Source organism: Rhinichthys klamathensis, unplaced genomic scaffold (assembly GCF_029890125.1).
Source record: "Rhinichthys klamathensis goyatoka isolate OS25496 unplaced genomic scaffold, OSU_Roscu_1.1 h1tg000027l_1, whole genome shotgun sequence".
Taxonomy (NCBI): domain Eukaryota; kingdom Metazoa; phylum Chordata; class Actinopteri; order Cypriniformes; family Leuciscidae; genus Rhinichthys; species Rhinichthys klamathensis.
Window position 1 is genome coordinate 990022 of NW_026606577.1, and position 25026 is coordinate 1015047.

The following is a 25026-nucleotide window of genomic DNA, read 5'->3' on the forward strand; positions in this document are numbered from 1 at the left end:
ACCCCAATAAACAAGAAAACTAACACAGAAAGCAGATTTTCCAGACACGGGAGAGTTACTAGAATCACAAACTTGCAATTACTGTGCTGTCCTTGAGGGAATTACTGTCCCTGAAAAATGCAAAAGTGTCTGCTGAAAGGCTGCTAATAGGTTTTTAGAAAAAGTAACACAAATCCCCGTTCATTCAGATTTGTAAAGTGCCTTTTAAATCCCTCCATTTTAAAGCCACAGCACCTGCACTATATACAGAATGGTAGCGTTAATGATCAAAGCCCTGGAGCAAAGTCACTGGAGTCTTTTTCTGGAAGTTGGCGTTGGTGTGTGGTTCCTTTTCAAAATCTCCCTGCAATCTGACCAGCCTGTATGAGAGTTATCCCATTAAAATCTGAGTTGAGACTGGTGTACAAGTTGCAGGTGTGACCCCAGAGCACAGATTTAGTTTTGGGGGCCTGTGAACATCTAACAAGAACCTGAAACTGGGCTGAAAGCTGCTTCTCATCATGGTGATTCAGCCGGTGATTTATTGTCATCTTTGTTTAGCTGCTTTTCTAGGGGACATAGCCTTAGATGAGGAGGACTTGCGCTTTCTTAAAGCGAACTATATGGATGCTACAGAGAGCGACTCTTCTAAGTTCCCTATACCTGATTCAGGTGAGTATGGTTGCCATTGCCAAGCACAGACTGCTGCTATACCATGCAATGATATTCAGTGCTGGGTAGTAACTGATTACATGTAATCTGGATTACGTAATCAGATATATATTATACTTGTAATTAGATTATATTACATTGTAAAATACTCTTAATCATGATGTATAGCTGTGAATCATATCCAGTGACCTTCACTAATTATTGACTCTGGAAAACTGAAAAAAATAAATAAACCTGGAAGAATTTGGCCATTGTAGTGACTGAGACAGATCAGACCAGGTTTTTGTCGGCCAATGGCGCAGTCTATTTCAGTTGCCTCAAAATAGCAATGCGCCAATAATGCGCCCGAACACACCTCCTTTTGACGTCCACAGGCCCACAAATAGGCGCAAATGCAACCTGGCGCAGAACGTTAAAGGGGTCATATAATGGTACATGCACTTTTACAAGTTGATTGTACTGAAATGTGTGTTGGCAGTGTCTGTACACAACCATCATAAAATGATAAAAATCCATCCAGTGTTTTTGTTTTAATCTCCTTATATGTTTTCCCCTGCCTCAAATTGAGCCGTTCGATTTTGTGACGTCACACGCTCGGAAGCCCCTCCCACGATTGTTGATTGACAGCATCGTTTCAACACAGACCCGCCCTGGCTCGTGAGCGAGCTGTCAATCATAGTCTGCGCGGACAGGCGCGGTCATTGTTGATATGCTGGAGCACTGTCTATGAGCAGAATGGCGTCTAAGCGATTGTGGTGTTCTGTTCTTGGGTGTAATAACGAACACAGTCATTTTAATGTTCCTAAATCCGAACCGCTGAAGACGCAGTGGCTGAGTTTGTTTTCGAAGGGAATATTCCAAACGAGCAACGTCAATGCTTTCATGTTTGCGCGAATCATTTCACACAGCGGACTGCTTTATAAAAGAGGGTCAGTATAATGCTGGATTTGCTAAGAAGCTGCTCATGAAAAAAGGATCGGTACCAGCTATTCGTGTTCCTGCTGAACCTCTAGAACAACTGAAGTGAGTGTAACGTTTTATTAAACTTTATATTAATATTTATATTAATCTTTGCAAATCGCTAGCTGCACGCTTCACAATGAATGCGTCTAAGGTTTACACTCAGGGTACATTGCGGCATGTTTTCTATGTATGATGTTCTCAATATAATTCATAATCCCACGTTTATACTGAACAACGCGTTATGGTTATTGTGTTATTGTGTTACAAACGGTGTACGCACAGAACAGAGGGGCGGAGTGAGCAAAGCTCATTATCATTTAAAGTCATATGCACTGAAACGGCGTGCTGAAAACAGAGCTGTTTTTGACCAGGTAAAATAAGTGTTTTCTTGCAATACTAATGAGAATTTTTAATTAAAGTATATTACAAACTTTTAATTTAGACCCTAAAGAATCATACTAGCTTGTACAAAAATGGCATTATATGACCCCTTTAAAATGAAAACTAGCAAAAAACAATTGTGATGCATTGCGGCGGGTGTATGATAGGGCCCAATATTTAAAAATTGAACAGCACGGTTCCCTGATGGTTAATTGCCATTCAGGTTAACAAATAAAATATTTCATAATTTATTTTTTAATATTTTTTAGTACTTACTACTTTTATTTTAATAGTTGTTATTATAAAATTATTTATTTTAATTTTACATCATTAAGATTGAATTAATTATCTTTTCATCAACTCACGAACACCCTGCACAAAGCTCAGTTTTGGAAACCATGATGTAATGTGATGTTTAATGCATTTCATGTTGTTAATAACAAAGTAGATATGCAATGCTTTTTCTTTAGGTCAAAATGTAGTCTGATTTATTACCCATGCTAAAATGTATAATCTAATTGATTACACTACAGACTACAGTTTTCCTCATGTAATGTATAATTGATCTAGCCAGCACTCATTATTAAATTAATGCGCAATACTTAATTTTGTGCAATCAGGCCTTTATAAACTTGATGTAATATTCTTAGTAAAGTAGACAAGTACATTTTGTCTGAAGCATTGTCTTTGCCCTAGCAAACAGATCCTCAGCTAATAGCAGTGCAAAGGACCCAGTTTTGGCCAATCGAAGCCTTTTACGCAAAAGGAGAGCAGCCACAGCCAGACCTGAGAGAGTTTGGCCGGATGGAATAATACCCTATATTATTAGTGGCAACTTTAGCGGTAAGGCCCCATGTTTTGTTTTTTTATTTCATATTCTCCTGTACAGTATGTGTTTTTTTCCCCCAATGTCCTAATGTTCCAGTGTAATGTAGTTTTTCCAACTGCACTTAACGTCATACAAAAGCTCTATTTCGCCGTAAGCTTAACACTAATCCTAAATTGGAATATTTTGTTAGTCTTATTATCCTTTGTAATTTTTCATTAGTAAGTTGGTGCCCAAAGTGCTATCTAGATGTCCTTTACTGATTTAAATCAAATGCCCTGCAGGCAGCCAGCGAGCCATTTTCAAGCAAGCCATGCGTCACTGGGAGAAACACACTTGCGTGACCTTCAAGGAAAGGAGCACGGAGGAGAGTTACATCGTCTTTACCATCCGGTCATGTGGGTAAGTTCATGTTCTGAGTTTCTTTGTAGAGAGACTACTGTTGCTCACCTTATTGACTATTCCAGTTTCTCCCTCAGTCCCCAATGCACAGAAACTCACCTCCCTGCCAGCATCCCAAAGCTCCAATCATTACAGCAGTTTCCTTGATTTGATTTTCTATAGGCAACAAGTGCACAAGCAAGTTTTCTTCTAGAGCAAATCTGGCTCCCAGCATGCATTGCTGCAGTGCAGTCACTGTGAATTGCCATTCACAAATCATTTTATAGGATATTCGACACACACACACAAAAATACATTATTGTCTAATTAGACACTATTGCAGCTAGAACTGTGTGAATGTGTATTTGCAAAATCAATGTCTAAATAGCTTGGCTATTGGTTAACATAATTCAATTGTTTGTTTAATTGCCATTAAGAAGGTAAATTAAGGGTCAATTGTGATTAAAAACATGGCTTTGTTACTTTTCAGAGTGACCACACATACATGCATAGAATTAATATAATAATACAATAATTTTAATATAGTATTAATGTTATTATACAATCCTAAGAAATTTTATTTTTGTTTTTTGCTTAGCAGATGATTATTTTATTTTTATTTTTTTTATTTGTAGAAAAAAAGACAAAAGGGACACATATTAATGAACATTTTTCACAAATGTAAATATGCCAGATTATAGCCATAGGCTAATTTCCATCTGCAGACCCCCAAGTAGGTAGATGTTTCACATAATACATATAGACACACTATGCACAGGCTATATACAGAGAAGCAAGGACAATAACAGTGATAACAACACACAAGCCCATATTACACTGACCCCTTTTACACAACCCATGCTATAAACAGGTTAAAAGGTCCCCTAGACCTGAGCCATACACTATTGTTCAAAAGTTTGGGGTCAGTAAGAGTTTTTTTTCAATGTTTTTGAAATAAGTCTCTTATGCTCACCAAGGCTACACTTATTTGATCAACAAATATACACTGTTTTTATAGCACTGAATGAATGATTGACGCGGAGTGTAGTAAAAAGATGGACCTTGCTGAAGTTTTCATGGCTCTAACAGCCATGCCACTCCACCGCAGTTCCCAAAAGAGCAGGCCATGTGCCGCCTGTGACAAAAACATCCTTGCTTTGGAATCAGTCAACACAAAGCCTTTTCTTCTCTGCAGAGGCAGATCCTGACCTCAAGGTCTGACAGACTATAGAATTTGCTGCATTCAGCTCACTGTGTGTCTCACAATAACTCAAAAGGCTGAAGGATGAACTTATTTGTTGTCATGCTCGATGGTTTTCAAACAGCTTTCTCAAACATCTTCTGCCCTGGCTCGTTTGTTCAGACAAACAGCACTTACATTACATTCACTAATGCTGCATATATTTGGTATAAAAATACAGTAAAACACTAATATGGTGAATTTTTTTTTATATATTATATTGTTTACTATTTTGATATATTTCAAAATGTAATTAATTCGTAATTTATTTTCAGCATCATTGCTCCAGCCTTCAGTGTCACATGATCCTTCAGAAATCATTCTAATATGCAGATGTGCTGCTCAAGAAACATTTGTTTTTTATTTCATATATTAAGCAACAACTGTTAAATATTATGTTTGTGGAAACCAGTGTTGTGTGTAATGCATTACTAGGTAATAAATTACAGTATTTGAATTACTTTTCCCTTGAAAAAGTAAAGTAGGTGATTACTCTTATTTTTTCCGTAATTTAATCACAGTTAATTATGTAATTGCATCAAATACTGTATAGATTATTGAACAATTCTATATAAAACAATGACAATTTAATGTATAATGTTAAAATGTATGTTTTTTTGTATGTAACCTTCTCCCTTTAAATAGCAATTTTATATTTGTTTGAAAGAATTCAAAAAGCAGACATGAGTAGTTTCATGTCTATCCTTAGATTGTTCTACTGGTTATTAGTAATATGTAATAGTAACACTGTTGAAGATGTAATTAGTAGCTAGTAATTACTTCCTTTTTAAAGTTACTTACCCAAAACTGGTGGAAACCATGATCGTTTTTTTTTTTCAGGATTATTTGATGAATAGAAAGTTCAAAAGAACAGAATTTATTTGAAATAAAAATCTTTTGTAATACTATAAATAGAAAGTTCTGTCATGAAACTCTAGATGGCGCATAGTTCTTTAACTCAATCTGCTTGCAATCACATCATTGTTGATAGGGCACAGCTGATTGGTTCCCTCTGTATCAGTAGCCAATGAGCTTGCTGCTTAACCTTCAAAGACTGGTCAGCATTTGCTGTAGCAGTTGCAGCGCGCTTTCAGAAACCCTCCACCTTCCCCAGCTCCACCTGTATAGATCTGCTATGGGTAATTCATGTATGCTATATTGTACAGCGACAGCATGTCTTGCTCACAGCAGCAGCAGCAGCGTAGCAGATCTATTCTGCCAAGACCAAACATATCAACATTGTCCATTACCATGCTAAACACTCCAAGAATTGTCATGATAGAAATGTCTTTTAAACGGTAGAGTAGCTTAACCTGAGAAGAGAAGAAAGTAAATATACAAACATTAGTTTGACTCAGGAATTCTTCTGCCAAATATGTACAATAGTGTTTTCTAACCCCAAGTTGGCTTCTTTGCAGGTGCTGCTCATTTGTCGGGCGGAGGGGTGGAGGTGCACAGGCCATATCTATCGGGAAGAACTGCGACAAGTTTGGCATCGTGGTGCATGAACTCGGACATGTCATTGGATTCTGGCACGAGCACACACGACCTGACCGGGATGAACATGTTAATATATTTCGAGAAAACATCCAGCCAGGTACAAGAACTATCTAAGCCTCTGGTTAACTGGAATGACATCTCATACTTCTGTTTGCTTATAGTTGCTACTTGTAACTTGTTATGCCTTATACTATATCTAAAATCCAGAATAATACGTGCATGGGATTCAGTGGAAGTGTTTGTGTGATGGAGCCTATGTTGCATTTTACAGGTCAGGAGTACAATTTCGAAAAGATGGAGCCAGATGATGTGGACTCGCTCGGGGAGGTTTACGACTTTAACAGTATCATGCATTACGCCAGAAACACCTTTTCCAGGTTTTGACTCATAAGAATTTAATGCAATTGTACACCACTAGATATTGTTATTTTAGAGATAATTGGATAATATATAACATACAAATAAATACCATTTCTGCTAAACACCACTTCAGTCTGATTATGCAGCCTCCCATTGACACTTTTATTATATTCTGTGTGTTGATTGGAGAATCATTATTATAAAGAATTATAAATATATTAAGAAATATAAAGAAGTATTTATTCTACAAAAAATGTAATGGTAAAACTTTACAATAAGGTTTCATTAGTTAAAGGGTTAGTTTACCCAAAAATCTAAATTCTGTCATTAATTACTCACCCTCACGTCGTTCCAAACCCGTAAGACTTTCGTTCATCTTCAGAACACAAATGAAAATCTTTTTTGATGAAATCTGAGAGCTTTCTGTCCCTCCATTGACAGCTACACAACTGAGACTTTCACGCTTCAGAAAGTTCATAAAGAAATCATAAAACTAATCCATATGAATTGAACGGTTTTCCCACATTTTCTGAAGAGACTCGATCACTTTATATGATGAACAGATTGACTTTAGGCTTTTAATTCAGATTTAAACATTGATCAGCAAACATAAACAGAAGCTCAACCAAACATGCTTGACGTGCGAGAACAAACCTCATTGGTTCTTGCTGAAGCTCAAATGTGCTGCGTAACACGAGAATGAACCTCATTGGTTCTCGCACGTCAAGCGAACATGCTTGAGTTTTCCATTTACCACAACTTATGTGTGAGTTGATGAATGTTTATATGTGAATAAAAGGCATAATTAAATCACTCTTTGTACATGTTCATGAGAGCACCACGACACATGCATGTGGTGCTGACGCATGAGACCGTTTTCAGACATAGAACCCGGAAGAGCTGAGGAAACTCAGTGCAGCGCTTCTGGGTTCTATGTTCGAACACTGGCTCTTGCGTCAGCACCACATGCATGCATCGTAGTGCTCTCGTGAACGTGCATCGGAAATTGTTGAATAAAGTCGGTTTTTTTTTTTACACTTTATAAAATTAAGTTTGAACCACTGGAGTCACATGGACTATTTTAACAATGTCTTTACTACCTTTCTGGACTTTGAAAGTGTCAGTTGCTTAGCTGTCAATGGAGGGACAGAAAGCTCTCAGATTTCATCAAAAAATATCTTAACTTGTGTTCTGAAGATGAACAAAGGTCTTACGGATTTGGAATGACATGAGGGTGAGTGATTAATGACAGAATTTTCATTTTTGGGTGAACTATCCCTTTAACTAACAATAAACAACACTTCTACAGCATTTATTAGTCTTGGTCAATGGTTATTTCTACATTTACTAATACAAAGTTGTATTTGTTAAAAGTCCCCTGACATGGGGTTATTTTATTATTTTAGAATGTTTCCTGGGTTGCCCTTATAGTGTTAGTATGTTTTTTAGATCAAAAATAGTCATAATTTAGAAATAAAAGGCAATTTTCCTAGCCTGATTTAAGCCTCTGATTTGAACACTCTGTTTGAAGGGGCGTGTCTGCTGTGGGATGCAGTGTAACCGGCCAATGCTGTGATTGGCTGACATGCTGGCATATGAAATAGCTACGTATTACATGTGAAAATCTCTTGAATACTTTTACTACAGCTATTATACGTTTTTACTATTACAGCTATCGAGATTAACGAATCGTGAGAAGTTTAAGTATTTAGATCTATTCCCATCACATAAAATGTTGCCGTGATGAGCATTGAGCAGATGACAGTCTGTTGATCGCCAGAATGAAGATCTTATCTTTGCAACACAGTTTCTGCACTCTCTCTAATGCTTTCACCAATGCAAACACGATGATGTACATACAGTAAGAGCTTCGTTGAGCAGTATAACGTGCGTCATTGATTTCATAACGAGTTGTCCAGATAAACTCGCGATGTGTGGAAAGATTGTTTTTTGATCGCTTTCTGTATAATTTGTTCGCAATTTAAATAAGATCATTTTCATCCTACTAAAAGAAACAATGTGAAATTGATATTTTAGTCACTGGCTTGACTTATGCATAAACAGTATTGAACGATTTTGAGAGAATGATTACCTGTCTGAACTACAATTAGGCTACACATCAGGAATTGTTGCTTGGTAGCTCGATCGATTTATTTTCAGACGTTCATCGAGGCCAGCTCTGTATTGGCCCAAGTTGAGGAAACAGTCGTTGGTGAACTTTGGGAAGTTGTGTCGGCGCATTTCCAGAGAAAATAAAATTAACCCATTGTTTCTTCAGAGGCTCGGATGAAGGAACTAAAGCATACCTTTGTGTTCATTTGTACATCCGAACACTGATCAACTGCCATGCTTCGCTCGTTTGCAAGCCATGATATCTCTCCAGGAAAAACTCAAATCGCGCTCACGCGTTCGTACTTCCTAGCTCATTTTCTCATGGGCGAGCCAAATTCTCTGGGCGGGCAAAGCAGAGAAAGGGGAGGTTACCTTTCCTCCTTATGATGTCATACAGAGGAGATTCAAGATCAGCTCGTCTGAGCTTTCATTTTCTCAAAGGCAGAGAAAGATAGCCAAAGCTTGGTTTACACCGATTGAAATTTCTAGCCACTGGGGGACCATATACAGGCTAGGGGAACTCATATTAATGTTAAAAAACCTCAGAAAGTGAAAATTTCATGTCAGGGGACCTTTAATGCTCTGTGAACTAACATGAACAAACAATAAACAATTAGATTTTGACTAACTAATGTTAACAAAGACTAATAAATGCTTTATCAGCTATTTTGGTCATTGTTAGTTCATTCTAGCGAATATGTAAATGAATGTGAACAAAATGAGACCTTATTTAAAGTGTTACTATTTAAACAAAAATAAAAATAGACAAATATTAATTTCTACACTAATTATAAATGACAGGGACATCATTGCATGTGTTGGTGTGTTAAAGTCTTGGCGCTCTCAGCGACTGCTGACTAACCTGTTGTTAGTGGCTTGAGGATGGAGATTCAGCCAGCTGCTCGGTTGTTTAGGACAAGAGGAAGGAATCCAGACAGGGAGCCTTTGGTCAGTTCTTTTGGGTCTTACAAAACTTCTCTGAATTAACCATGTTTAAAAGCTGCAAACAATTTGGAAACAGTGAGGGTAATTCTGGTGTAGTCTTAAACAGAAATAATTCATATTCAAAGTTGGTGTGGTCAGCTTCTGTAAAAGTCACATTATTCTACATTACTCAGTCAGGGTTCCCACAGTCATGAAAAAACTATAAATGTCAAGGAATTTGTCAATTATTTTATTTGTATTTTTTTAATGAATTGGTACTGTTCTGTTTTGTAGTTTGCTGAATGCTGACCTAGTTATTGCTCTTTGTGTGGAGTACAAAAGTTGTGCTTGTGAGCTTTTTTTAGTTGGTTCTTTTTAATGAATCAGTTAAAACTATTTACAAACTGGTCTGAGTGATTCGCTAGCAGATCGGTCTGAATATAGGAATCTGGCATGGTTTCTCTCTGATTGTTATTTTTAGTGTTTTGAAAAGTGGCCCCTGTCCTGTGGCCTCTCAACTAGGAATATTCACATTGTGCGGTTTTACCTCCAGCATTTTGCGGTCAGGGGATCCTGGAACTAGGCCAAAATAAATAAAGCCCTTCCAGGCTGGAGTGCTGTTGTGCTCTGGCATGCAGGGTGGGCTTCAGGGAGTCGGAGTCTAGGGAGACAATGCATTAAACTCTACTCTGACCGCTCAGCGTCCGCATGCTGGCCATTCAGGGTGCTGTCATCATGGGAACTGGAGAGAGTGAAGACAGCACAAGCCAAAACCTATATATACTGGGCAAATGTCAATCAAATATATTTCATGGGTTAGGCAGATATTTTAATTTAGGAATATTGGCATTGGTTGGAGTGCAAGCTGGATCTCTGATGTCATAAACATGTACAGTGGCCCCAAAACGAATTTGGACACCTAAGACACTTAAATATAATAACAAATGTTTCTTGAGCACTAAATCCGCATATTAGAATGATTTATGAAGGATCATGTGATATTGAAGCAATGTTATTATCATCAAATAAAACTAAAACCATAAAAAACATTTTCGTTATTCAAAACAAAATAAACGTTAACTGAAATAAAATATAATGTTATACTTTATTTCAGCTAGTTGGCAAAGTCAGGACTATGTACAAACACAATATTTTTTTGCTACACACAGAACAGACATCTAGCAAATATTCACAAAATTGTTTATTTGGGTGTTGATTTAAATTCTCAACAGCCTTTGTAAGAAATTACTTACTGCACCTTAAATTGTGAATTAAATGTTCAAATACTTTTGGGTCACTCTGGTCTCATCATGAATCAACCATGAATGAACTCTTTGGGTCATTTGTCAGTTTCATAACATGTAATGTCTCAATATATGATTGGATTAATTTTTAGATGCACACTGTAAAAACAAATTTGTTTCAACTTATGGGTTCGTGCTGGCTTAAAATCTTTAAAGTTGACTAAACTTAAAACTAAGGCAGCACGAACACTAACTTTAAAATGAAACAACTTTTTTTTTGTTTACAGTACATTCTCCCTGCTGCTATATCTTAGATACTCTCAAAGGTTTCTGAGAATCCACTTGTGAATAATTGGGGAGTTATTTTTATGTCTGAAAAATAGAGGCACCTATCTTGACACCATGCTGCCAAGGTACGAGGTTGATGGAGTCCGACCTCCCATCGGACAGCGGACGAGACTGAGCAAAGGGGACATCGCTCAAGCAAGAAAATTATACAAGTGTCCAAGTAAGTGGGCCTTCACATCCCAGTAGGATTGTGTAATTAATCGTAATTGATTTCGATTTTGGCTTCGAACGATTATGAACACAAGATAATTGAGGTAAAATGATTATTATGTCTTGGTTATGTCTTAAGTGAATGTAAACGGTTGAGAAAGAAAATGTGCGTGTATCAGTATATTGGATCCATGCATTCAGTCTTAAAGTGACAGCAGCCCAATATTACTGCTTTAGTCTGTGTCATTAATGTTAATTCAAAATTCAAATATAAAATCACTCACTGCTCTTGGATAAATAACGTTTGTAGTATTAATAAGGATGAATCTATGTTTAATGTATACAGTGAAGACTATGCAGTGTTATTTTACATTTGATTACTTTATTCAGTTTCTGTTGTAGACTATTACTTATCTGAATACCACTGTTACATCTTCCTGAAAAACTTAACTTAAAGCACTGTTTATTTACTTTGTATTTTTGTTCTGTTGTATTTATTTGTCGGTTTTTTGTTTTTTTTTATATCAATAATTGTGATAGAAAGTGATACATTTGACTGATATCTAAAATAAATTACTTTTATCATAGTAATTTATTATCATTATAGGCCACCTATAATCATGTTAAATAAGTGTGATTTCAATATTGACCAAATTTTTTTTTTGCCATAATTGAGCAGCCCTACATCCCAGGCACTTTTGTACTGTTTCTAGATTTCCTTCTGCACTTTCTTCTAAAGTTAGGCTTGTTCTTGACAGATTCATTTGCGACTATGACATCAGTTTAATTATCCATTTACAGTGGGAGAATGAAACCGCTGTATAATTATCCCTATAAGTGATATAAGTGAAATCACTATAAGTGAACATTTGTTTTTGCAGTCATCTTTTTTAATCTTAGCTGGAATTATGGTGATTTCCTACTTCAAAATAAAAGCATGATCCATAAAACTGACCTTACCATCTGCAAAACTCTTACTGATTTCCAATAAGAGGATCCGGTTTCAAGGTCAATGATCTGTGAGTGGTTTTGACTGTTTGTGCACAGGATGTGGTGAGAGCCTTCAGGACAGCACTGGAAACTTCTCCTCCCCTGGGTTCCCTAACGGATACGCTGCATATATTCACTGTATATGGAGGATATCGGTCACGCCTGGGGAAAAGGTAGAAGAACTTCACATAGAAAAGACATTTTTCAGTCAGTAAAACATTATTTTATTTCTACTTTGCTTTACACGCAAAACACAATCAAATAAATAAAGAAAATAAAAAATATTTTAATAAAAGATTGTACTTGTTTTTAAACAGCTTTGGGAAAGCATTTATATCTAAACTTATAATATACACCATCGTTCAAAGGTTTGGGGTCAGTTAGATTGTTTTTAATTCTGCAAGTTGATCAAGAGTGGCAGTTAAAACATTAATAATGTTACTAAAGATTAGATTTATATATATATATATATATATATATAAAAATTCAGTATAATGCTTGTTGAACTTTGTATGCTTTAAAGTATCCTGAAAAAAAGTATCACGATTTCCTCAAAAATATTAAGCAGCACAACTGTTTTCAACATTGTTAACATATGTTTATTTAGCAGCAAATCTGCATATTAGAACGATTTCTGAAGGATCATGTGACACTGAAGACTGGAGTAATAAATTACATTTTAAAATGTATTCAAATAGGAATCAATTCTTTTAAATTGTAAAACATATTTCACAATATGAATGTTTTTACTGTATTTTTTAATCAAGTAAATGCAGCCTTGGTAAAAACATTTAAAGACATTGCAAGAATCTTACAGACCTCAAACTTGTCAACTGTGGTATAAATAACCTTCTTCTGACTCCCAACTTCTCTCTTTTGTCTGTATTTCTTTCTCTTTGTTAGATCATTCTTAATTTTACCTCAATGGATCTGTACAGAAGTCACTTGTGCTGGTACGACCATGTGGAGATCCGTGATGGATTCTGGAGAAAAGCACCTTTGAAAGGTTCTCATATTTATTAAGATCATTTATGTGTTCTTTTTGTATTAATTAATAATTATAATTCGTTACATTTATATAGCGCTTTTCTGGGTACTCAAAGCGCTTTACAGGGAAGGGGGAATCTCCTCAACCACCACCAATGTGCAGCATCACCTGGATGATGCGATGGCAGCCATATTGCCCCAGAACGCCCACCACACACCAGCTTACTGGTGGAGAGGAGACCAATTAAATATTAAATGTGTTTCAATGGCTTTAGGATTATTGGAAAGAAACAAATAATTAAATATTCAGTCAACCCTGTCCATGATATTTTGGAAGTAAGTTGAGCTCCATCACTTTTTAATCAATTGGTTCTTTTGCTTCAGGCCGTTATTGTGGAGACCAGCTACCCGAGGCCATCGTCTCCACTGAGAGTCGACTGTGGATTGAATTCCGCAGCAGCAGTAATTGGGTGGGGAAAGGTTTCTCTGCTGTTTATGAAGGTATAAGTCCACTGACCATTGGTCTCAAGTCTCGTTTATTTATAGAGCCCTTTTCGACTACAATGTAGACCAAAGGCCTTTACGCTTAATAGCAGTCTACAGATGATAGCAAATAATAATAAAACAACAAAAAGCAGCGAGGAATAGGCATAACATACACATAAAACATAATACAAATGACAAAATTGATATTTTTAAATTTCGATAGAAAACATTTGTTTTCTATGGCTTTCAATTCTTGAAATTGAGGGTGCCGATCTAATGTCAGGTGGAAGGGTATTCCACAGTCTTGGACAACAGAAAAAGCCCAAGCTTTAAAAGAGAGTTTTAAGAATTGCGAGAAGTAAACAATTAAGTGATCGTTGAGGTCTACATGAATATGCATATGTACATATTCATTACCAAAACTGGGGTAATGTGCTCCCTTTTTCTAGTGTTCGTGAGGAACCTTGCAGCCGCATTCTGGACCAATTGCAACTTTGAAATAAGACATTGACTTGCTCCCAAATAAACTGCATTGCAATAATCCAAGCGGGAGGAAATAAATGCATGAATCACTGTCTCAAGATCAGCAGCAGACAAAAAAGTTTACATTTGTGCAATAGTCCTTAAAGGGATACTCCAGCATTTTTTCATATTAAACTGTTATTCCCTTAACTAAGACGAGTTGATACATACCTCTCTCGTCTCAGTGCGTGCACTAAATCGCTCTGTCTTGCGGTGAAACTTTGATAGCACTTAGCTTAGCCCAGTTCATTCATTAGGATCCAAACAGAGAAGCGACCAAACACCTCCGTTTTCCCTATTTAAATACAGTTACACGAGTAGTGTAACTCGACCAAGAAGGGTGACACAAAATAAAACATTGCGCTTTTCTAAGCGTGTTAAGTGTGTAACTATAATGTATGGAGGAATACCATAGCAAGTGCTTGGGAGCACTTTGACTCGGCGCAGTAATATCATCACTCGTGAAAAATCCTCTCTCCCTCTCCGGAGTGATTTTTTTTTTTACCACACCCTTTATCTGATCAGCGAATGTTAAGGATGAGTCAAAAATTACACCCAAATTCCTTATCTTGGGTCGCACAATTATTGACCATGGACCCAAAACATCCGTTAAGTTTCAGTCACCTTGATTTGGCCCAAAAATGTTAACTTCAGATTTAGTCGCATTTAGCTGGAGACGATTTTGTTCTAACCATCAATTCACCTCCTCAAGACATAATAACAAAGATGAATGAGGAGTTGATCCTCCAGATTTAATGGGCAAGTAAATCTGAATGTCATCGGCATAAAGATGATACGACACACTGTGTCTTTTAAAGATGAGACCTAAGGGCAACAAAAATAAAGAAAACAAAATAGGCCCCAAAATTGAGCCTTGAGTAACTCCACAGTCAATATGAACTACAGAGGAAGACAAATCCTCAATCCTTACTGAAAAAGACCTTTCCTTCAAATAAGAGGAAAACCATTTTAAGACAATCAGCCGAGAGGCTCATCTGCCCATCTGGACAGATGTAATGCTAATGTGTGATGTCCTATCCATGGTTTCAGCTATTTGCGGAGGTGAAGTGAGAAGAGACAGTGGACAGATCGAGTCACCCAATTACCCTGACGACTATCGGCCTAATAAAGTTTGCACATGGAAGATCATCGTATCCCAGGGGTTTCATGTGGGCCTCATCTTCCAGTCGTTTGAGGTAGGGTGCATGAGTCTTGCTTTTTTTGTTTGTTATTGTCATGCAGTATTCTATAACTAGCCTCAGACAGCACTTTAGCAGAGCGTCTGAAACCACTAAAATATACATATATCAAGGTGGGTCCTTCTCAGGAAATGTTGTAATTTGTGCACCATGTGTCCCTATGATTATTACTAATATAAATATCAGCCATGTCTCTATCGTATTTCACTTTATATACAAAAAATATTATATTATATTATATTATGTCATGTATTTAAATATATTTGTAATGATGAAGTTGCAATTTAGTATGTTTAAAATATATTAATTTTGCATGTAATATCGGATAACACACTATTGTTAAAATTGTAACAAAGTATTTTATATATTTTAAGATTGGAAGTACACTATACAAGCACATTCAGTACAATTAAGCACACTTTTTGACAAGTGTTATTATGGAGGAAAGTACAGAGAGAACAATAAATGATGGGAGAGAGGGGGAACTAGACTGGGAAATGTCATAAAATGTTAAAGTCATTGATGAGTAGCAAATACAATATAAATCCATGAAATGTCTGTGATTTACTGCGGCTTGAGCTTGTTGTCATGGCACCACAAGTGCTTATTAGCAGTATGAGAGTCTGAAGCATTCTTGTGTTGTTCCTCATTGACTTTTCTGACAGAGAGATGTCATAGGTAACATTTCTATGACAATCCTTTTCTCATGAGCTGCTCTTTCACACTCAGATTGAGAAACATGACAACTGTGCATATGACTTCCTGGAAGTGCGAGACGGTGATTCTGAGAGCAGTCCTCTACTGGGCCGTTTCTGCGGATACGAAAAGCCAGATGATGTCAAAAGCAGCTCCAACCAGCTGTGGATGAAGTTTGTATCTGATGGTTCTGTGAACAAAGCTGGATTTGCAGCTAATTTCTTTAAAGGTGACACTCCTAAATTGCATATTGACCTCTTTACCTACTTTTGTGACCTTCTGACCTTGAACTTTGCTTGTAATGCAGAGATTGACGAATGCTCCAGGCCTGATAAAGGTCATTGTGAGCAGCGCTGTGTCAACACCCTGGGCAGCTACCACTGCGCCTGCGACCCTGGTTACGAGCTCGCCCCGGACCGCCGAAGCTGCGCAGGTGATTCCAATTACCTGCTCATGTAAAACGCACAGCAATGTGCTGAAAACCATGCAGAATACCCTAGTTATATCCACGATCCTCACATTTAAGCAGAAGTCTTAGTCAACAGAAGTTACATTTCTTCTATAAGACAAACAGTGCTGGATAGATTACTTACAAATTGTAGTGAGTTACTGATTCCAGTTACTGTTTATCACATTGATTTGAATAGGATAATCTAATAGCAAGTGTTTTTTGCTAGTTTCAGCCCGACGCAGTTATTATTTCCACATCCTGCGCTACATTGTTTAAATAGCAAATGGGTGCGCCCATGGGTGTGCTGCTCTGAAAACGAGGTGTGTTCAGGCGCATTGTTGGCGCAATGCTATTTTGAGGCAACTGAAATAGACTGCGCCATTGACCAACAAAAACCTGGTCTAAAGTCAATGGCGCAATATTTTTTGTCATTTAAAGAGCGCGTTAGTAATGTGTGCCTATAGGCAGGTGCACAATGCGCGTACACTCTGCTTAATACACACAAAGGGATGATCAGCAGCACACAAACTAGCCAAATATTACAAATAAAAGGATTACAATGTAAAAGATTAACATTGTGTACATAAAGATATGCTGGGCTTGTCCCGTAGATGGTCTGCTCGCGTGGTTCAACCTCCGAAATTTTCGTATGCGTTTTTTTCAGATTCGTCATTCGGTGGCTCTGAATTGTCAAAACACCTCTCAAAATGCTTGCTACGGATGCTGAAAACGCATAAAATTGAACTCGATCCGAATTTTTTTATGACGGACAAAAGTTTCGGAGGCAGTGTGTAAACGTGATTGACACAACCATGAGGTCGTATTTGTTTTTTAACGTGTGACAATTCCGGATGAGAATTTAGATTACATGCTATTTGCATCTAAAAGCCATAATGTGTATCATACAGTTGGTTTAGTGATGCTTGCATTCAGGTTGCTTTAGATCTTTGGCCAGCTTTGATGTTTGGCTAGTCAGAATATTTGTGTTTAACATTCTGGGTTATGTGTATCTCTTTGCATGTTGGCTTGCCTCAAAGTCTAAGTCAATCAAGCCAATATAATAATGACTTCTCTATCTGATCCCAGCAGCAGCCTGTGGAGGATTCATCTCCAAACTCAACGGCTCCTTCACTAGTCCAGGATGGCCGCAGGAATACCCGCCCAACAAGAACTGTGTGTGGCAGCTCATTGCACCTGTGCAGTACCGCATCACGCTGCTTTTTGACACTTTTGAGACCGAGGGGAACGATGTAAGTTGACTTTTGACTTTGATGTAACTTTTCTGTATTTACAGAAATGACAAGACTAGGGCTACCCCCGACTAAAGATTTTTCTAGTTAACTAGTAGTCGTTTATTTATGCCATTAGTTAACTAATTACACGTTTACCGTAAACTTTTAAATAATAGCCGATAGGGGTGGAACGGTACATGTATTCGTACCGAACCGAAGCGGTATGGGCGTCACGGTTCAGTGCACGAATTTACACGGAGAATACACGGTATAAAAATAAATAAAACTCGCGTGGAAATTAATTAATGTAATGCGGAACTACTGTTAGATACGCGGGTTCTTTAGGGACACATAATCTGTACCATCGGCTTAGCTCTGAACGCGCGTTCACTTCAAACGTTGGCTTTATACGCGCGTCCTATTCGCTTTGGACTAGCGTCGAACTAGACGCGATAGACGCGAATTTAACGCTCTATTCGCGTTTGGTGTGACCACATAATGAAGAGGCTGCGATGTCAAGATTGCAATGCTGGAGTGTGTGTGTTTGTGTGTGTGTGTGAGAGAGAGAGAGAGAGAGGCGCGGCCGCGATCGAACAGTGAAAAACATAAAAAACATACTCCGTCATTTTGTTCATACAGATCATTAAACCTGCAAAGTGTTTACTTATATTTGTGTACACTCGCAATAAAACACAACATTGTGCTTTTGTCACACTGTAAACTCTTGTCAAACTGTAACCTACAACTGTCACCCAACCAAAATCTCTCTCTCTCTCTCTCTCTCTCTCTCTCTCTCTCTCTCTCTCTCTCTCTCTCTCTCTCTCTCTCTCTCTCTCTCTCTCTCTCTCTCTCTCTCTCTCTCTCTCTCTCTCTCTCTCTCTCTCTCTCTCTCTCTCTCTCTCTCTCTCTCTCTCTCTCTCTCTCTCTCACACACACACACACACACACACACACACACACACACACACACACACACACACACACACACACACACACACACACACACACACACACACACACACACACACTGTTTTAAAAGCAAAACATATTTATCCAACTCCATTTCAAAACAGTCTGAATGTCCCATCTTTTGGACATTCATCGCATTGGTTTTCATTTCTCGTCCTCGGAGCGCTAATCTTACACATTCTACATTGATTAAAAAAGAAAATTTAATGCGTTATTAATGGTAGTATTATTTTATACAGAAATCAATTATTTATAATTCAGATGAGAATAATGTTACATTGTTAATTAATAATGTTAATTAAAATTAAGGAAAACAAATATATTGATCTGAAATATAGCAAATTAATTTTAAATTAATTCAGGTACAATTACCAAACATATCGCAAGGTCTTTTTGTCTTTTTATTAATTTAATTAATAAACTAATTATATAAAACTATTATCAGTGCACTACAAATAAACTGGTTTTATGCCTTTATTAATAAAACTTATTTAAAAAATACAATGCCTTCTGCATTTTTGTTTTGCTTTTCCCTCCATTGTACCGAAATCGTACCGAACCGTGATGTATGAACCGAGGTATGAACCGAACCGTGACTTCTGTGTACCGTTCCACCCTAATAGCCGAGTCCCAAATAGACGCCTGTCTCTTTTACACGCCTGGTGTGGCTGCAGGTTTGGGTAAATAAAGGCCGGTCTCAAATAGAGGCCGGGTCTGTTTTTTAGTTTCAAGTTGTATTTAATCTAATAAAACCCGTCAGATCGTCCGCTTTTTGGCGGTCGCCAAAGCAAATTTTTGTCCCGCTAAAGCCTATTTTTTTTAAAAGCCCGGGCTATTATTTGAAGTTTTACGGTATACTAATTTAAATAAATATATACTAGGGCCAAATATATAGCCTATTCAGCACTCAAGCAGAGGCATAAAGCTTGCCGCGAAGCACCAGAAAAAGTATTGATTATGGATGTGTCGGGAAAAATAGCAAGGAGACATTTTAATTATTTATTAACTCTTTTCCTGTCTGCGTTGTTTTTTTGTTTTGTTTTATAGTTGCCAGCCACCGCCGGCATTTTTGGTCATTTTTACAAAAGTTTCATGGCCCCCAGAATATTTTATTGTTTGAATATCTGAACATGCAGTTTATCAAAAGAAAGAACAGAGCCTCTATCTTTTTACAACACAACCTGTTTTATCCTAGCTTCCTGCATTCTTTTTACCAACACTTGAATATGGGTTAGTTTCATTAAAAAAAAGCAACATTTTGAGCAAAAAGCTGAGAAAATCACATTGTCAAAGACTTTGTCCAGCTGGGATTCAGAACGATGATCAAAACACAGATGTAGTAGATCAAGTCCATCAACACCCCTAATGCTTCCACAGTCTTGTAGCTCGTCCTGGGTCGACACATTTCATTCAGTAACATTAGGCAGTTTTGATAAATATGCTTTTTAATGTTGGTGATCAAGTTATTTTACATATGCATATGATTACATATGATATTGCTTGTTTCTGCATATTCTTCACGTGTTTTGATCAGGAGATTCAGTACTCTTTCAGAAGAGTTATAATGGCGTCCTGTACCATATAACAGTAAAAAAAAATTCCGTCAATGGCGGGGAAAGAGTTAATAAACTGTGTTTTCTGAGGCAGTATCCACTGCAAAGATGAAGTTGAGGATGCTGACTCGCCATCTCAACAGTAAAGTGAACGCGTGATTATTACATAATCACAGAGTATTTGTTTTCTATTTGAATTGGTTTGTTTAAAAGTAGACATTTCAAACTTTCTACAGTATATACTTCTCATGACTGTGAGGCAAGTAACCTATCCGCTGAGTGCTATACTATAGCTTCCACACTCTAAAGCCTAATAATCATACACATTTATCTAGGTTAACGTTAAGAGTTATGTAAAGTTGCTACTAGCCTACTTACATGTTTGGATTTTCTGCCCAACATACAATTACCAGAAGGACCCGTCGTTTACGATCTGTCCCTTACAGACTGTGTGACTTTGCCACTTCCTGTGGACTTTTTTCTGCGACTAACATCAATTTTAAACAATTTTGGTCGACTAAGCCTCTTGTAGTCAACTAAGGTTTAGTCGAATATTAGGGGTCAGCCTTAGACGAGACACGCTTGGGCGAGTAACGTATGTATGCAATTTCCAGCGAAAACCATCCTGACAGGTCTAAAATATTAACACATTTAATAGGCTTACCATGAATCAGGGTAAGACAAGAAGACGTTTTGGAAGAAGGATTGATTATCTATTTGTTTTTTAAATGTTGTTCATTTTGAGCAAAAAAAAAGTTATTAAAAAAATGCAAAATCTATTCATTGGTTGTCTGTCTGTTTACAGGTTTGTAAATATGATTATGTTGAGGTACACAGTGGTTTGTCCACTGACGCCAAGCTTCATGGGAAGTTCTGTGGCACAGAGAAACCGGAGGCGATCACGTCCCAGCTCAACAGTATGCGTGTCGAGTTCAAATCAGACAACACTGTGTCCAAGAGAGGCTTCAAAGCTCAGTTCTTTTCTGGTGAGCATGAGAATTGATGATTTGCGTTTGTCTTGTCAGCTAACAATATAACAATATAAATGAGTTTCAGACAGTCTTGACTTTCTTTTCTGACAGTTTCTGACTCTTTTAAAGAATACTTTCTAAAGGTTCTTGCACTTAACCCAGAATTTATGTCAAGCTGTCCTTCGGTTTGTAAATGCATACATTTACAGTAATGTACTTACAATGGATGTCTGTGGTGAAATACGGAACTGTCAAGTTTCCTTTAATAGCCTCCATGAATGTTGTAGACTCGTCTTTCACTGTTATTTATATAATTGGTCGTATTATGTCAATCAACAAACTACTGAATAAACTACAGTTCCTCTTTTTCTCTGGCAGACATGGATGAGTGTTCTAGGGAGAATGGAGGTTGCCAGCATGAGTGTGTTAACACGTTTGGGAGCTACAGCTGTCAGTGTCGCAGCGGCTTTGTGTTGCACACCAATAAACATGACTGCAAAGAAGGTTCGTCTTTACATCACGTTACCAATCATTCTTGTATTAGAGGCATTCATTTTGCATAAATTGGACAAAATGAAGTCTTGAAGATACTTCAAAGCTCTATATTCTTTTTGAACTCACTCAGATGCAGAGATTAATGTTTTTTGCGAAGGCCGTTTCGTTATTGCTCCAAGGCTGCCCTGAGTACACAAAAAAAAAACCCATTTCCATTTGCTTTTTGTAAACTCTTTAAACCTGAAGTTACGATTACCTATAAAGCTACAATATGTTAAAAAAAAAATTTGCCGCTAGGGGTCGCTAACCTCTTACAATAACAAAGGCGTAGGTTGATGACGCAGTGATAAGCGTAATGATGGGACTTGCTGTCATGCTGATGGATCTAATAATGTTTATGGATGAGTCAAAACATTCATGTTTTTTAACATGACTGTGGATGAAGCAGGTCGCAATTGCTAATAAGAGACAGATATCAGCGCCACATGCGAGTCCCGCGGATATAAAGGAATAAGGACATTTCATTCTACCAAATTACCCGCAAGTGCTGAATGTATATATATATATATATATATATACAGTACATGCATATAATTAATATCAGTAATATTTTTTTTCAGTTATTAACTGTCATAATGTAATGTTTAATGCACTTCATTTTGTTGTTGATGTCAAATTTTCAACAATTGTTTTTCTCTTTGTATTGTTATATCACTATAGTACAAGATTATCCATTTCAAATCTATCTGATAAACAAGTTATGGCAAAAAGTAAGGTCAAAAGTAATCTAAAAGTAATCAGAGTGGTGTGATTACATTACCAAAAATGTGTAATGTAACAGATTACGTTGCTAACTACATTTTTCAGTACTTACAACTATTCAGACAAGATAAAATTTCATTTAGCTTACAGATTTAATATTTAATATTTTATTAAAAGCTTTAATATTTTCTATGCATCCTTTCCTTAGTTGAGGATTCACAATAATCATCTATGTCCTGGTTTTGTGTTTTTAGTGGGCTGTGATCAAGCAATTACCAGTGTGTCCGGCATCATCACAAGTCCAAACTGGCCTGATAAATACCCCAGCAAGAAGGCCTGCACGTGGACCCTATCCACCACCCCAGGCCACCGCATTAAACTTGTACTTGCATCATTCGGCCTGACAAAATGAGTGGTTAAAGATACAGTATACACTAGTAAACAATTCCACCAGCTCTGTTTGTGTGGTGATTAATCCGAATTGTATTCTCTCCCATAGGCTTTTGAAGAGATTGACATGGAGGCTCATCAGGAGTGTACATACGACCACTTGGAGATATATGATGGCCAAAATGGCAGAGCGACCAGTTTTGGACGCTTTTGTGGGGGCAAAAAGCCATCGCCGGTCATTTCCAGTGGTAACGCTATGTTCCTGCGGTTCTCCTCGGATAACTCGGTACAGAAAAGGGGTTTTAAGGTCTCTCATTCAGCAGGTATTTCTTTCTCTGAGTGGTCCTGAGGTTCTCCATGAACGTTTGATTTTGGCTACCGATAATTGTTCTTGTTCTCAGAGTGTGGCGGTAGTCTGAAGGCGGAGATAAAGACCAAGGATCTGTATTCCCACGCTCAGTTTGGTGACAACAACTATCCCGGAGCTTCAGACTGCCAGTGGGTGATCTCAGCGGAGAAGGGCTATGGGGTGGAGCTCATCTTCCACACCTTTGAGATTGAGGAGGAAGCTGACTGTGGCTATGATTACATGGAGCTGTTTGATGGCGCTGATGTCAAAGCGCCCAGACTGGGACGCTACTGTGGGTCTGGGGTAAGCTTGACATTTTTGTTAAGCCAGCATAAGCGCACACATCTATACATTTATGTCTCAATTTTATCCTTTATAGCCACCAGAGGAGATCTATTCAGCTGGTGATGCCATTGTCATCAAATTTCACTCGGACGACACCATCAACAAGAAAGGTTTCCATGTTCGGTACACAAGCACCAAGTTCCAGGACACCCTGCACTCTAGTAAGTAAGTTCTTCATGACAGAAGAGCTCCTGTGCACCTGTATTGTTGAAGCCCCCCTTGGCCTCTTGCTCCCTCCCCTCCAGAATGCAAAGAGGAAGTCCTAATGGTGCCATCCCCATATGTAGCCTTTCAGCTATAAAAAGCAGAGATGACAATCTTGATGTAGGGATATGGCAAAAAGAAATTGTCGTATTTCAAAGGATCCATTGAAAACTCTATTGGAAATGGAACATCAGACTGGCAGATGTTATTAGTATGAAGAGCTTTGTTGACAACAAGTCAAGGAGGAAGGATGAATTGGATTCAAAATGTCCCTGATGCACTTTAGCCTCCCAGAGATCTCTTCCATTCCTCGAAGGCTAGCATCTTAAAGACTTTTAGATGTTTCTTTTATTATAAAAATAAAATCACTTTTTTTATTGCCACACATCTGGGTAATTGTTTGGAAATGTATAAAATATCATTCAATCATACTTACAAGGATTATATTTTTTGTAAAAAAAACACAAAAAACCCCAATTCTAGCACTATTCCTTACATGAGAGTTGTACATGATTATTCAGACTTCTAAACTTAAATTATATTAGTATAAACAGATCTAGTGCAACTTTACCCACTCACAAGTTGCAAGGAATAAAGTAAAGCAACAATGAGAGCCTTCTCTTAGACTTAAATTGTTTGGCATTTGAAATTGTCCATCTGAACCAATGAACTGAAAGACAATGTTAATGTGACTAATAAACAATTTGAGATGACTAAAGGTTTTTATTGCTCTTTTGCCTTTGTGTATAAAATGAGCTAGGATCATCAGTGAGTAGTGTGTGAGTTAACCTTTACCAGGAATCATGATCTTTTGAAACTAGGCTACTAGGCTAAGTTTTTAACTATTATAGCCTGTCTGCAGTGAGCCAACTTGGATAAAACCTTAGTTGTCAGACTGGACACTTTTCAGCTGGTCAGGCCCATAGACTGCAAAAAAAAAAAAAAACTACTGTAGGAAAAAGGCCATTTCATGCTCAATATAGCACGGCCTCAAGTGTATTTGTTGCATTTATGGGACATTTAATACATAATAAAAATATTAATGACAATTTTGAATTGTGAATAATTTTTATTTTATAATTTTTTTCAGTAAACATCATTAAATGCTTTGCTTCCGTTGGAAGATATTCCCTCGTAGTTGCGACTCGCACAACAGTAATGTCTGTTTATCTATGTGTATCTATGATACTTATAAAACTAGGCTAACTTCATATCGTACATTTTTGTTTGTATCATCATCCAGATCCGGAACTACCTTAAAAACAATGTCTAATTTTAGAAATTTCTTCTCATTCTTTTCAAACGGCCGTGTATAGGCTGATTATTTAACGCCGTATGCCACACT

The 25026-nt window shown here is 37.4% G+C and overlaps 1 protein-coding gene across 4 annotated transcripts in view; it reads left to right on the forward strand.

Moving 5' to 3' along the window:
- Positions 1-24043, forward strand: part of bmp1b (bone morphogenetic protein 1b) — a 31522-nt gene extending 7479 nt beyond the window's left edge. The window contains exons 2-20 of one of the 4 annotated variants that reach the window (XM_056243932.1): positions 541-655; positions 2714-2838; positions 3106-3223; positions 5861-6039; positions 6214-6319; positions 10966-11090; positions 12128-12243; positions 12974-13076; positions 13442-13558; positions 15116-15261; positions 15994-16189; positions 16268-16393; positions 17498-17661; positions 20971-21151; positions 21515-21640; positions 22648-22775; positions 22893-23106; positions 23185-23435; positions 23512-24043. In XM_056243932.1, coding sequence (XP_056099907.1) covers positions 541-655; positions 2714-2838; positions 3106-3223; positions 5861-6039; positions 6214-6319; positions 10966-11090; positions 12128-12243; positions 12974-13076; positions 13442-13558; positions 15116-15261; positions 15994-16189; positions 16268-16393; positions 17498-17661; positions 20971-21151; positions 21515-21640; positions 22648-22775; positions 22893-23106; positions 23185-23435; positions 23512-23646 — 2771 coding nt within the window. In that variant the 3' untranslated portion in view covers positions 23647-24043. Of the gene's footprint in view, positions 1-540; positions 656-2691; positions 2839-3105; positions 3224-5860; positions 6040-6213; positions 6320-10965; positions 11091-12127; positions 12244-12973; positions 13077-13441; positions 13559-15115; positions 15262-15993; positions 16190-16267; positions 16394-17497; positions 17662-20970; positions 21152-21514; positions 21641-22647; positions 22776-22892; positions 23107-23184; positions 23436-23511 lie in introns of all 4 variants that reach the window. The other 3 variants (XM_056243913.1, XM_056243923.1, XM_056243941.1) reach the window with 3 other exon arrangements.
- Positions 24044-25026: the final 983 nt, after the last annotated feature.